Source organism: Heterodontus francisci, chromosome 4, assembly GCF_036365525.1.
Source record: "Heterodontus francisci isolate sHetFra1 chromosome 4, sHetFra1.hap1, whole genome shotgun sequence".
Lineage (NCBI taxonomy): Eukaryota > Metazoa > Chordata > Chondrichthyes > Heterodontiformes > Heterodontidae > Heterodontus > Heterodontus francisci.
Window position 1 is genome coordinate 4,850,723 of NC_090374.1, and position 12,757 is coordinate 4,863,479.

Genomic DNA, 12,757 nt, shown 5'->3' on the forward strand with positions numbered 1-12,757 from the left:
CAGTGCTCCGACTTCAATCCCACCTCCTACATTCCATCAGTGCTCCGACTTCAATCCAACCTCCTACATTCCGTCAGTGCTCCGACTTCAATCCCACCTCCTACAGTCCGTCAGTGCTCCGACTTCAATCCCACCTCCTACATTCCGTCAGTGCTCCGACTTCAATCCCACCTCCTACATTCGGTCAGTGCTCCGACTTCAATCGCACCTTCTACATTCCGTCAGTGCTCAGACTTCAATCCCACCTCCTACATTCCGTCAGTGCTCCGACTTCAATCTCACCTCCATCAGTCCGTCAGTGCTCCGACTTCAATCCAACCTCCTACATTCCGTCAGTCCTCCGACTTCAATCTCACCTCCTACAGTCCATCAGTACTCCGACTTCAATCCCACCTCCTACAGTCTGTCAGTACTCAGACTTCAATCCCACCTCCTACATTCCGTCAGTGCTCCGACTTCAATCCCACCTCCTACAGTCCGTCAGTACTCCGACTTCAATCTCACCTACAGTCCGTCAGTGCTCCGACTTCAATCCCACCTCCTACATTCCGTCAGTGCTCCGACTTTAATCCCACCTCCTACATTCCGTCAGTGCTCCGACTTCAATCGCACCTTCTACATTGCGTCAGTGCTCCGACTTCAATCCCACCTCCGACATTCCGTCAGTGCTCCGACTTCAATCTCACCTCCGACAGTCCGTCAGTACTCCGACTTCAATCCCATCTCCTACATTCCGTCAGTGCTCCGACTTCAATCTCACCTCCTACAGTCCGTCAGTACTCCGACTTCAATCTCACCTCCTACATTCCGTCAGTGCTCCGACTTCAATCCCACCTCCTACATTCCGTCAGTACTCCGACTTCAATCCCACCTCCTGCATTCCGTCAGTGCTCCGACTTCAATCTCACCTCCGACAGTCCGTAAGTGCTCCGACTTCAATCCCACCTCCGACAGTCCGTCAGTGCTCCGACTTCAATCCCACCTCCTACATTCCGTCAGTGCTCCGACTTCAATCCCACCTCCTACATTCCGTCAGTGCTCCGACTTCAATCCCACCTCCTACATTCGGTCAGTGCTCCGACTTCAATCCCACCTCCTACATTCCGTCAGTGCTCCGACTTCAATCGCACCTTCTACATTCCGTCAGTGCTCCGACTTCAATCCCACCTCCTACAGTCCGTCAGTACTCCGACTTCAATCCCACCTCCTACATTCCGTCAGTGCTCCGACTTCAATCCCACCTCCTACAGTCCGTCAGTGCTCCGACTTCAATCTCACCTCCTACATTCCATCAGTGCTCCGACTTCAATCTCACCTCCTACAGTCCGTCAGTACTCCGACTTCAATCCCACCTCCTACATTCCGTCAGTGCTCCGACTTCAATCCAACGTCCTACAGTCTGTCAGTGCTCCGACTTCAATCCAACCTCCAACAGTCCGTCAGTGCTCCGACTTCAATCCCACCTCCTACAGTCCGTCAGTGCTCCGACTTCAATCTCACCTCCTACATTCCGTCAGTGCTCCGACTTCAATCTCACCTCCTACATTCCGTCAGTGCTCCGACTTCAATCTCACCTCCTACAGTCCGTCAGTACTCCGACTTCAATCCCACCTCCTACATTCCGTCAGTGCTCCGATTTCAATCCCACCTCCTACATTCCGTCAGTGCTCCGACTTCAATCTCACCTCCTCCAGTCCGTCAGTGCTCCGACTTCAATCTCACCTCCTACAGTCCGTCAGTGCTCCGACTTCAATCTCACCTCCTACAGTCCGTCAGTACTCCGACTTCAATCCCACCTCCGACAGTCCGTCAGTGCTCCGACTTCAATCTCACCTCCTACAGTCCGTTAGTGCTCCAACTTCAATCTCACCTCCTACAGTCCGTCAGTGCTCCGACTTCAATCCCACCTCCTACAGTCCGTCAGTGCTCCGACTTCAATCTCACCTACAGTCCGTCAGTGCTCCGACTTCAATCCCACCTCCTACATTCCGTCAGTGCTCCAACTTCAATCCCACCTCCTACATTCCGTCAGGGCTCCGACTTCAATCGCACCTTCTACATTGCGTCAGTGCTCCGACTTCAATCCCACCTCCTACATTCCGTCAGTGCTCCGACTTCAATCTCACCTCCGACAGTCCGTCAGTACTCCGACTTCAATCCCACCTCCTACATTCCGTCAGTGCTCCGACTTCAATCTCACCTCCTACAGTCCGTCAGTACTCCGACTTCAATCTCACCTCCTACATTCCGTCAGTGCTCCGACTTCAATCCCACCTCCTACATTCCGTCAGTGCTCCGACTTCAATCCCACCTCCTACATTCCGTCAGTGCTCCGACTTCAATCCCACCTCCTACAGTCCGTCAGTACTCCGACTTCAATCCCACCTCCTGCAGTCCGTCAGTGCTCCGACTTCAATCTCACCTCCTACAGTCCGTCAGTGCTCCGACATCAATCTCACCTCCTGCAGTCCGTCAGTCCTCCGACTTCAATCCCACCTCCTACAGTCAGTCAGTGCTCCGACTTCAATCTCACCTCCTACAGTCCGTCAGGACTCCGACTTCAATGCCACCTCCTACATTCCGTCAGTGCTCCGACATCAATCTCACCTCCTGCAGTCCGTCAGTGCTCCGACTTCAATCTCACCTCCTACAGTCCGCCAGTACTCCGACTTCAATCCCACCTCCTACAGTCCGTCAGTGCTCCGACTTCAATCTCACCTCCTACAGTCCGTCAGTACTCCGACTTCAATCCCACCTCCTACAGCCCGTCAGTACTCCGACTTGAATCTCACCTCCTACAGTCCGTCAGTACTCCGACTTCAATCCCATCTCCTACAGTCCGTCAGTACTCCGACTTCAATCCCACCTCCTACATTCCGTCAGCGCTCCGAGTTCAAACCCACCTCCTACAGTCCGTCAGTGCTCCGACTTCAATCCCACCTCCTACATTCCGTCAGTGCTCCGACTTCAATCCCACCTCCTACATTCGGTCAGTGCTCCGCCTTCAATCCCACCTCCTGCATTCCGTCAGTGCTCCGACTTCAACCCCACCTCCTACAGTCCGTCAGTGCTCCGACATCAATCGCACCTTCTACATTCCGTCAGTGCTCCGACTTCAATCCCACCTCCTACAGTCCGTCAGTGCTCCGACTTCAATCCCACCTCCTACATTCCGTCAGTGCTCCGACTTCAATCCCACCTCCTACATTCCGTCAGTGCTCCGACTTCAATCCCACCTACTACAGTCCGTCAGTGCTCCGACTTCAATCCCGCCTCCTACATTCCGTCAGTGCTCCGACTTCAATCCCACCTCCTACAGTCCGTCAGTGCTCCGACTTCAATCTCACCTCCTACAGTCCGTCAGTGCTCCGACTTCAATCCCACCTCCTACAGTCCGTCAGTGCTCCGACTTCAATCCCACCTCCTACATTCGGTCAGTGCTCCGACTTCAATCGCACCTTCTACATTCCGTCAGTGCTCCGACTTCAATCCCACCTCCTGCAGTCCGTCAGTGCTCCGACTTCAATCCCACCTCCTACATTCCGTCAGTGCTCCGACTTCAATCCCACCTCCTACATTCCGTCAGTGCTCCGACTTCAATCCCACCTCCTACAGTCCGTCAGTGCTCCGACTTCAATCCCACCTCCGACAGTCCGTCAGTGCTCCGACTTCAATCCCACCTCCTACAGTCCGTCAGTGCTCCGACTTCAATCCCACCTCCGACATTCCGTCAGTGCTCCGACTTCAATCTCACCTCCTACATTCCGTCAGTGCTCCGACTTCAATCTCACCTCCAACAGTCCGTCAGTACTCCGACTTCAATCCCACCTCCTACATTCCGTCAGTGCTCCGACTTCAATCTCACCTCCTGCAGTCCGTCAGTGCTCCGACTTCAATCTCACCTCCTGCAGTCCGTCAGTGCTCCGACTTCAATCTCACCTCCTACAGTCCGTCAGTGCTCCGACTTCAATCTCACCTCCTACAGTCCGTCAGTACTCCGACTTCAATCCCACCTCCTACAGTCCGTCAGTGCTCCGACTTCAATCTCACCTCCTACAGTCCGTCAGTGCTCCGACTTCAATCTCACCTCCAACAGTCCGTCAGTGCTCCGACTTCAATCCCACCTCCTACAGTCTGTCAGTACTCAGACTTCAATCCCACCTCCTACATTCCGTCAGTGCTCCGACTTCAATCCCACCTCCTACAGTCCGTCAGTGCTCCGACTTCAATCCCACCTCCTACATTCCGTCAGTGCTCCGACTTCAATCTCACCTCCTGCAGTCCGTCAGTGCTCCGACTTCAATCTCACCTCCTGCAGTCCGTCAGTGCTCCGACTTCAATCTCACCTCCTACAGTCCGTCAGTGCTCCGACTTCAATCTCACCTCCTACAGTCCGTCAGTACTCCGACTTCAATCCCACCTCCTACAGTCCGTCAGTGCTCCGACTTCAATCTCACCTCCTACAGTCCGTTAGTGCTCCGACTTCAATCTCACCTCCAACAGTCCGTCAGTACTCCGACTTCAATCCCACCTCCTACAGTCTGTCAGTACTCAGACTTCAATCCCACCTCCTACATTCCGTCAGTGCTCCGACTTCAATCCCACCTCCTACAGTCTGTCAGTGCTCCGACTTCAATCTCAGCTCCTACAGTCCGTCAGTGCTCCGACTTCAATCCCACCTCCTGCATTCCGTCAGTGCTCCGACTTCAATCCCACCTCCTACATTCCGTCAGTGCTCCGACTTCAATCCCACCTCCTACATTCCGTCAGTGCTCCGACTTCAATCGCACCTCCTACATTCCGTCAGTACTCCGACTTCAATCTCACCTCCTACATTCCGTCAGTGCTCCGACTTCAATCCCACCTCCTGCATTCCGTCAGTGCTCCGACTTCAAACCCACCTCCTACAGTCCGTCAGTGCTCCGACTTCAATCCCACCTCCTACATTCCGTCAGTGCTCCCACTTCAATCCCACCTCCTACATTCCGTCAGTGCTCCGACTTCAATCCCACCTCCTACATTCCGTCAGTGCTCCGACCTCAATCCCACGTTCTACGGTCCGTCAGTGCTCCGACTTCAATCCCACCTCCTACAGTCCGTCAGTACTCCGACTTCAATCTCACCTCCTACATTCCGTCAGTGCTCCGACTTCAATCCCACCTCCTACAGTCCGTTAGTGCTCCGACTTCAATCTCACCTCCTACAGTCCGTCAGTACTCCCCCTCCCCCACAGCAGCTCAATGTGATTTCCCCCTCCCCCACAGCAGCTCACTGCGTCTACCCCCTACCCCACAGCAGCTCACTGCGTCTACCGCCTCCCCCACAGCAGCTCACTGCGTCTACCGCCTCCCCCACAGCAGCTCACTGCGTCTACCCCCTACCCCACAGCAGCTCACTGCGTCTACCCCCTCCCCCACAGCAGCTCTCTGCGTCTACCGCCTCCCCCACAGCAGCTCACTGCGTCTACCCCCTACCCCACAGCAGCTCACTGCGTCTACCGCCTCCCCCACAGCAGCTCACTGCGTCTACCCCCTACCCCACAGCAGCTCACTGCGTCTACCCCCTACCCCACAGCAGCTCACTGCGTCTACCGTCTACCCCCTACCCCACAGCAGCTCACTGCGTCTACCCCCTACCCCACAGCAGCTCACTGCGTCTACCCCCTCCCCCACAGCAGCTCTCTGCGTCTACCGCCTCCCCCACAGCAGCTCACTGCGTCTACCCCCTACCCCACAGCAGCTCACTGCGTCTACCCCCTACCCCACAGCAGCTCACTGCGTCTACCGCCTCCCCCACAGCAGCTCTCTGCGTCTACCGCCTCCCCCACAGCAGCTCACTGCGTCTACCCCCTACCCCACAGCAGCTCACTGCGTCTACCCCCTACCCCACAGCAGCTCACTGCGTCTACCGCCTCCCCCACAGCAGCTCACTGCGTCTCCCCCCTACCCCACAGCAGCTCACTGCGTCTACCCCCTACCCCACAGCAGCTCACTGCGTCTACCGCCTCCCCCACAGCAGCTCACTGCGTCTACCGCCTCCCCCACAGCAGCTCACTGCGTCTACCCCCTACCCCACAGCAGCTCACTGCGTCTACCCCCTACCCCACAGCAGCTCACTGCGTCTACCCCCTACCCCACAGCAGCTCACTGCGTCTACCCCCTCCCCCACAGCAGCTCACTGCGTCTACCCCCTACCCCACAGCAGCTCACTGCGTCTACCCCCTACCCCACAGCAGCTCACTGCGTCTACCCCCTCCCCCACAGCAGCTCACTGCGACTTCCCCCTCCCCCACACCAGCTCACCGTGACCCCTCCCCAACAGCATAGCAAAATACAAATTTACAACTGTGCAGTGGGTAATGGCAGTAAGACACCATCTATCCGATAGTAAAGGAATGGAACCTGAGGCTCCCGTCACCTGATAACAGGTGCAGAAAGGTCCCAGTGACGAGGATGCATTGTCCAATCAGCATCATGGGATGTTCATCAGGAGAACCATACGCATTACACACCAGCCTTCGTTGACACTTACCGCACACATTCAACCACGATCTCTACCAGCAACCCATCAGGAATACTCTTCCCTTTCCTCAGAAACTTGGCGGCTCTTGCTCCCAGTTGGGCCCTGGCACTGGGCTGGAGGAGAAAATATCACTTAATTTACCCCAATCATAACCTGACTGAACAGTGACATACTGCAGATCACAAACCAGTCAAAGAACAAAAGAACAAAGAACAGTACAGCACAGGAACAGGCCATTCGGCCCTCCAAGCCTGCGCCGATCTTGATGCCTGCCTGAACTAAAACCTTCTGCACTTCCGGGGACCGTATCCCTCTATTCCCATCCTATTCATGTATTTGTCAAGATGCCTCTTAAACGTCATTATCGTACCTGCTTCCACCACCTCCCCCGGCAACAAGTTCCAGGCACTCACCACCCTCTGTGTAAAGAACTTGCCTCGCACATCCCCTCTAAACTTTGCCCCTCTTACCTTAAACCTATGTCCCCTAGTAACTGACTCTTCCACCCTGGGAAAAAGCTTCTGACTATCCACTCTGTCCATGCCGCTCATAACTTTGTCAATAGGGCGGCACAGTGGCGCAGTGGTTAGCACCGCAGCCTCACAGCTCCAGGGACCCGGGTTCGATTCCGGGTACTGCCTGTGTGGAGTTTGCAAGTTCTCCCTGTGTCTGCGTGGATTTTCTCCGGGTGCTCCGGTTTCCTCCCACAAGCCAAAGACTTGCAGGTTGATAGGTAAATTGGCCATTATAAATTGTCACTAGTATTGGTAGGTGGTAGGGAAATATAGGGACAGGTGGGGATGTTTGGTGGGAATATGGGATTAGTGTAGGATTGGTATAAATGGGTGGTTGATGTTTGGCACAGACTCGGTGGGCCGAAGGGCCTGTTTCAGTGCTGTATCTCTAATAATCTAACCTCTATCATGTCGCCCCTCCACCTCCGTCGTTCCAGTGAAAACAATCCGAGTTTATCCAACCTCTCCTCATAGCTAATGCCCTCCAGACCAGGCAACATCCTGGTAAACCTCTTCTGTACCCTCTCCAAAGCCTCCACGTCCTTCTGGTAGTGTGGCAACCAGAATTGCACGCAATATTCTAAGTGTGGCCTAACTAAAGTTCTGTACAGCTGCAGCATGACTTGCCTATTTTTATACTCTATGCCCCGACCGATGAAGGTAAGCATGCCGTATGCCTTCTTGACTACCTTATCCACCTGCTTTGCCACTTTCAGTGACCTGTGGACCTGTACGCCCAGATCTCTCTGCCTGTCAATACTCCCAAGGGTTCTGCCATTTACTGTATACTTCCCACCTGCATTAGACTTTACAAAATGCATTACCTCACATTTGTCCGGATTAAACTCCATCTGCCATTTCTCCGCCCAAGTCTCCAACCGATCTATATCCTGCTGTATCCTCTGACAATCCTCATCACTATCCGCAACTTCACCAACCTTTGTGTTGTCCGCAAACTTACTAATCAGACCAGCTACATTTTCCTACAAATCATTTATATATACTACAAAGAGCAAAGGTCCCAGTACTAATGCCTGCGGAACACCACTAGTCACATCCCTCCATTCAGAAAAGCACCCTTCCACTGCTACCCTCTGTCTTCTATGACAGAGCCAGTTCTGTATCCATCTTGCCAGCTCACCTCTGATCCCGTGTGACTTCACCTTTTGTACCAGTCTGCCATGAGGGACCTTGTCAAAGGCTTTACTGAAGTCCATATAGATAACATCCACTGCCCTTCCTTCATCAATCATCTTTGTCACTTCCTCAAAATACTCAATCAAATTAGTGAGACACGACCTCCCCTTCACAAAACCATGCTGCCTCTCGCTAATAAGTTCGTTTGTTTCCAAATGGGAGTAAATCCTGTGCCGAAGAATCCTCTCTAATAATTTCCCTACCACTGACGTAAGGCTCACCGGCCTATAATTTCCTGGATTATCCTTGCTACCCTTCTTAAACAAAGGAACAACATTGGATATTCTCCAGTCCTCTGGGACCTCACCTGTAGCCAACGAGGATGCTAAGATATCTGTCAAGGCCCCAGCAATTTCTTCCCTTGCCTCCCTTAGTATTCTGGGGTAGATCTCAACAGGCCCTGGGGACTTAGCAAGTCACCCAACACCTCCTCCTTTTTGATAATGAGATGACTGAGACTATCTACATTCCCTTTCCTTGGCTCATCATCCACCAAGTCCTTCTCTTTGGTGAATACTGATGCAAAGTACTCATTTAGTACCTTGCCCATTTCCTCTGGCTCCACACGTAGATTCCCTTCTCTGTCCTTGAGTGGGCCAACCCTTTCCCTAGTTACCCTCTTGCTCTTTATATATGTATAAAAAGCCTTGGGATTATCCTTAATCCTGTTTGCCGATGACTTCTCATGACCCCTTTTAGCCCTCCTGACTCCTTGCTTAAGTTCCTTTCTGCTGTCTTTATATTCCTCAAGGGATTCGTCTGTTCCTAACTTTCCAGCCCTTACGAATGCTTCCTTTTTCTTTTTGACTTGGCTCACAATATCCCGCGTTATCCAAGGTTCCCGAAACTTGCCAGTCCCTATAATTCTCTGACTCTCACTGGGATACAGTTCCGCAGACTCTCACTGGGATACAGTTCCACAGACCCTGACGCTCACTGGGATACAGTTCCACACACACTGACTCTCGCTGGGATACAGTTCCACACACACTGACTCTCACTGGGATACAGTTCCACACACACTGACTCTCACTGGGATACAGTTCCACACACACTGACTCTCACTGGGATACAGTTCCACACACACTGACTCTCACTGGGATACAGTTCCACACACACTGACTCTCACTGGGATACAGTTCCACACACACTGACTCTCACTGGGATACAGTTCCACACACACTGACTCTCACTAGGATACTGTTCCACACACAATGTCTGTCACTGGGGTACAGGTGCCACAGACACAACTCTCACTGGGGTACGAGTTACACACACAATGTCTCTCACTGGGTACGGGTTAGTCATAGAGTCATAGAGAGATACAGCACTGAAACAGGCCCTTCGGCGCACTGAGTCTGTGCCGACCATCAACCACCCATTTATAATAATCCTGCATTAATCCCATGTCCCCTACCACATCCCTACCTTCCTTCAATTCTCCTACCACCTACCCACAGTCGGGGCAATTTACAATGGCCAATTTACCTAACAACCTGCAAGTCTTTGGCTGTGGGAGGAAACCAGAGCACCCGGCGGAAACCCACGCGGTCACAGGGAGAACTTGCAAACTCCACACAGGCAGTACCCAGAACCGAACCCAGGTCGCTGGAGCTGTGAGGCTGCAGTGCTAACCACTGCGCCACTGTGGCGCCCACACACTGTGTGTGGGTTGCACAAACACTGACTCTCACTGTGGTACGGGTTCCACACACAATGTCTGTCACTGGGTACGAGTCGCAGACACTCTGACTCTCACTGGGGTACAGATTCCACAGACACCGACTCTCACTGGGGGACGGGTTCCACAGACACTGACTCTCACTGGGGGACGGGATCCATACACAATGTCTCTCACTGGGGTACGGGTTACACACACACTGACTCTCACTGGGGTACAGTTCCACACACACTGACTCTCACTGGGGTACGGGTTCTACAGCCACTGACTCTCACTGGGATACAGGTTCCACACACTGTATCTCACTGGGTAAGGGTCTACATACACTAACTCTCACTGGGGTACAGTTCCATACACACTGACTCTCAATTGGTACCGTTCTACGTATATTGACTCTCACTGGGTTACGGGTTCCACACATACTGACTCTCACTGGGGTATGGGTTCCACAGACATTGACTCTCACTGGGGTACTGGTTCCACACACACTGGCTCTCACTGGGGTATGAGTTACACACAGAATGACTCTCACTGGGGTATGGGTCGCACACACACTGACTCTCTCTGGGGCATAGATTCTACAAACAACGTCTCTCACTGGGGTACGGGTTCCACACTCACTGATTCCCACTGGTGTACGAGTTACACACACAATGTCTCTCACTGGGGTACGGGTCGCAGACACACTGACTCTCACTGGGGTACGGATTCCTCAGACGTTGACTGTCACAGCAGTACGGATTCCACACACACTGACACTCTCTGGGGCACGGATTCTACACACAATGTCTCTCACTGGGGTACGGGTCGCAGACACACTGACTTTCACTGGGGTACGGATTCCTCAGACGTTGACTGTCACAGCAGTACGGATTCCACACACACTGACACTCTCTGGGGCACGGATTCTACACACAATGTCTCTCACTGGGGTACGGGTCGCACACACACTGATTCTCTCTGGGGTACGGGTTCCACAGAAACTGACTCTTATTGGAGTACGGGTTCCACACACACTGACTCTCACTGGGGTACAGTTCAACACACACTGACTCTAACTGAGTTACTTATCCACACACACTGACTCTCATTGGGTTACTTGTCCATATGCACTCTCACTGGGGTACGGGTTCCACCTACACTGGTTCTCAGTGGGGCACAGTTCAACACACACTGTCTCTCACTGGGTTCATTGTCCATACACACTGATTCTCACTGGGGTACGGGTTCCAGACAAACTTACTCTCACTGAGGTACGGGTTCCACACACAATGTCTCTCACTGGGGTATGGGTTCCACGCACACTGACGCTCACTGGATTACATGTCCATGCACACCGACTCTCACGAGGGTATGGGTTCCACATACAATGTCTCTCACTGGAGTGCAGGTTCCACACACACTGACTCTCACGGAAGTACGGGTTCGACACACAATGTCTATCAATGTCTTTCTTTATGATTCCTTTAGCAATTTTCACTGCCGCCTCAGCCTTTCCATTTGACTGGGGATAGTGTGGAGATGATGTATGGCGGTATGAAGTGACTGAATTCTTCACCCATGAACTGAGGGCTATCGTCAATCATCACAATGTCTGGAATGCTGTAACGACTGAAGTGTGCTTTCAGGCATTCTACAATCTCACTGGTAGTCGTTGAGGTCAGCTGGTCTACCTCCCAGTAGTCAGAATAGTATTCTACAGTGACAAGATAATCAGATCCTGCAAGAGTGAAGCGGTCTACTCCCAGCTTCATCCATGGTCTGTCTGGGATGTCATGTGTTATCAGTAGCTCTTTAGCTTGCTTAGCTTGGTACTCATTACACATACTGCACTGGCTGATGTGGTCCTTGATTTCATTGCTCATGTTTGGCCAGTCAATCACTTCTCTTGCCTTCCTCAGACTCGACTCAATTCCTTGGTGGCTTGCATGGATGCGCTTTAGCATCTCTCCTCTCAACTCTTTAGGGATAATGACTCTCTTTCCTTTGTACACGATGCCATCTTGGGCTGTCAATTCATCTCTGTATGCCCAATAAGCTCATGTGACCACAGGAGTATCCTTGATGCTTTCAGGTCATCCTTTCACCACTACTGCTTGTAACACTTGGAGAGTTGGATTTTGTTGGGTAGTTCGCTTGATTTGAGCAATGTGCTTGTCTGTCAGATTTAATGTCTCTGCTGGGTTGATGACTTCCAGAGCATGTCGAGCTGCAGCTTCACGTTGGATCTGGAAGATTTCACATTCTGTCGTAGCATCCCCTACTTTCTTCATAGGGAGTGCTGCTCTCGACAGCATGTCAACGATGGACATCTGTTTCCCTTGCTTGTAAGTCATGTCCAGATGATATCTCTGTAGACGCTTTGGAATAGATAGTCACGACTTGAGGAAACTGCTTTGGAGTGGCTTGTGGTCAATCTGGACCATCACTTTGTCTCTTCCAAGTAGGTATTGATGAAAATGTTCACAAGCCAAGACAATGGCCAGGCACTCTTTCTCGATTTGAGCGTAGCGCCGTTCCATTTGCGATAACGCCCTGGATGGAAATGCAACCGGTTGTTCTTGCTGCATTAGTGTTGCTCCAAGTCTTGCTTCGCTGGCGTCACACTGCAGGGTAACTTCATTTACATCATAGTATTTCAGCACTGGCGTTGCAGTCACTAGTTGCTTGATTTTATACCACTTCACGTTCTTGGCAGCGAGTTGGCAGAATGGTTCACAGTCCAAAAACAGATTGGGAAAGAATTTTGCTAAATAGTTGACAAATCCAACAAATTGTTGCATTGCTTTTACATCTGTCGGTTGCAGCATCACTACCACTCTCACCTTTTCAGGATCCGGAC

The 12,757-nt window shown here is 52.2% G+C and overlaps 1 protein-coding gene across 3 annotated transcripts in view; it reads right to left on the reverse strand.

The window, feature by feature from the left end:
• spef2 (sperm flagellar 2) overlaps positions 1 to 12,757 on the reverse strand; it is an 849,051-nt gene that overhangs the window by 558,983 nt on the left and 277,311 nt on the right. For all 3 annotated transcript variants that reach the window (XM_068029096.1, XM_068029094.1, XM_068029095.1), the window contains one exon: positions 6,532 to 6,635. In XM_068029096.1, the coding sequence (XP_067885197.1) occupies positions 6,532 to 6,635 (104 nt within the window). The remainder of the gene's footprint in view (positions 1 to 6,531; positions 6,636 to 12,757) is intronic.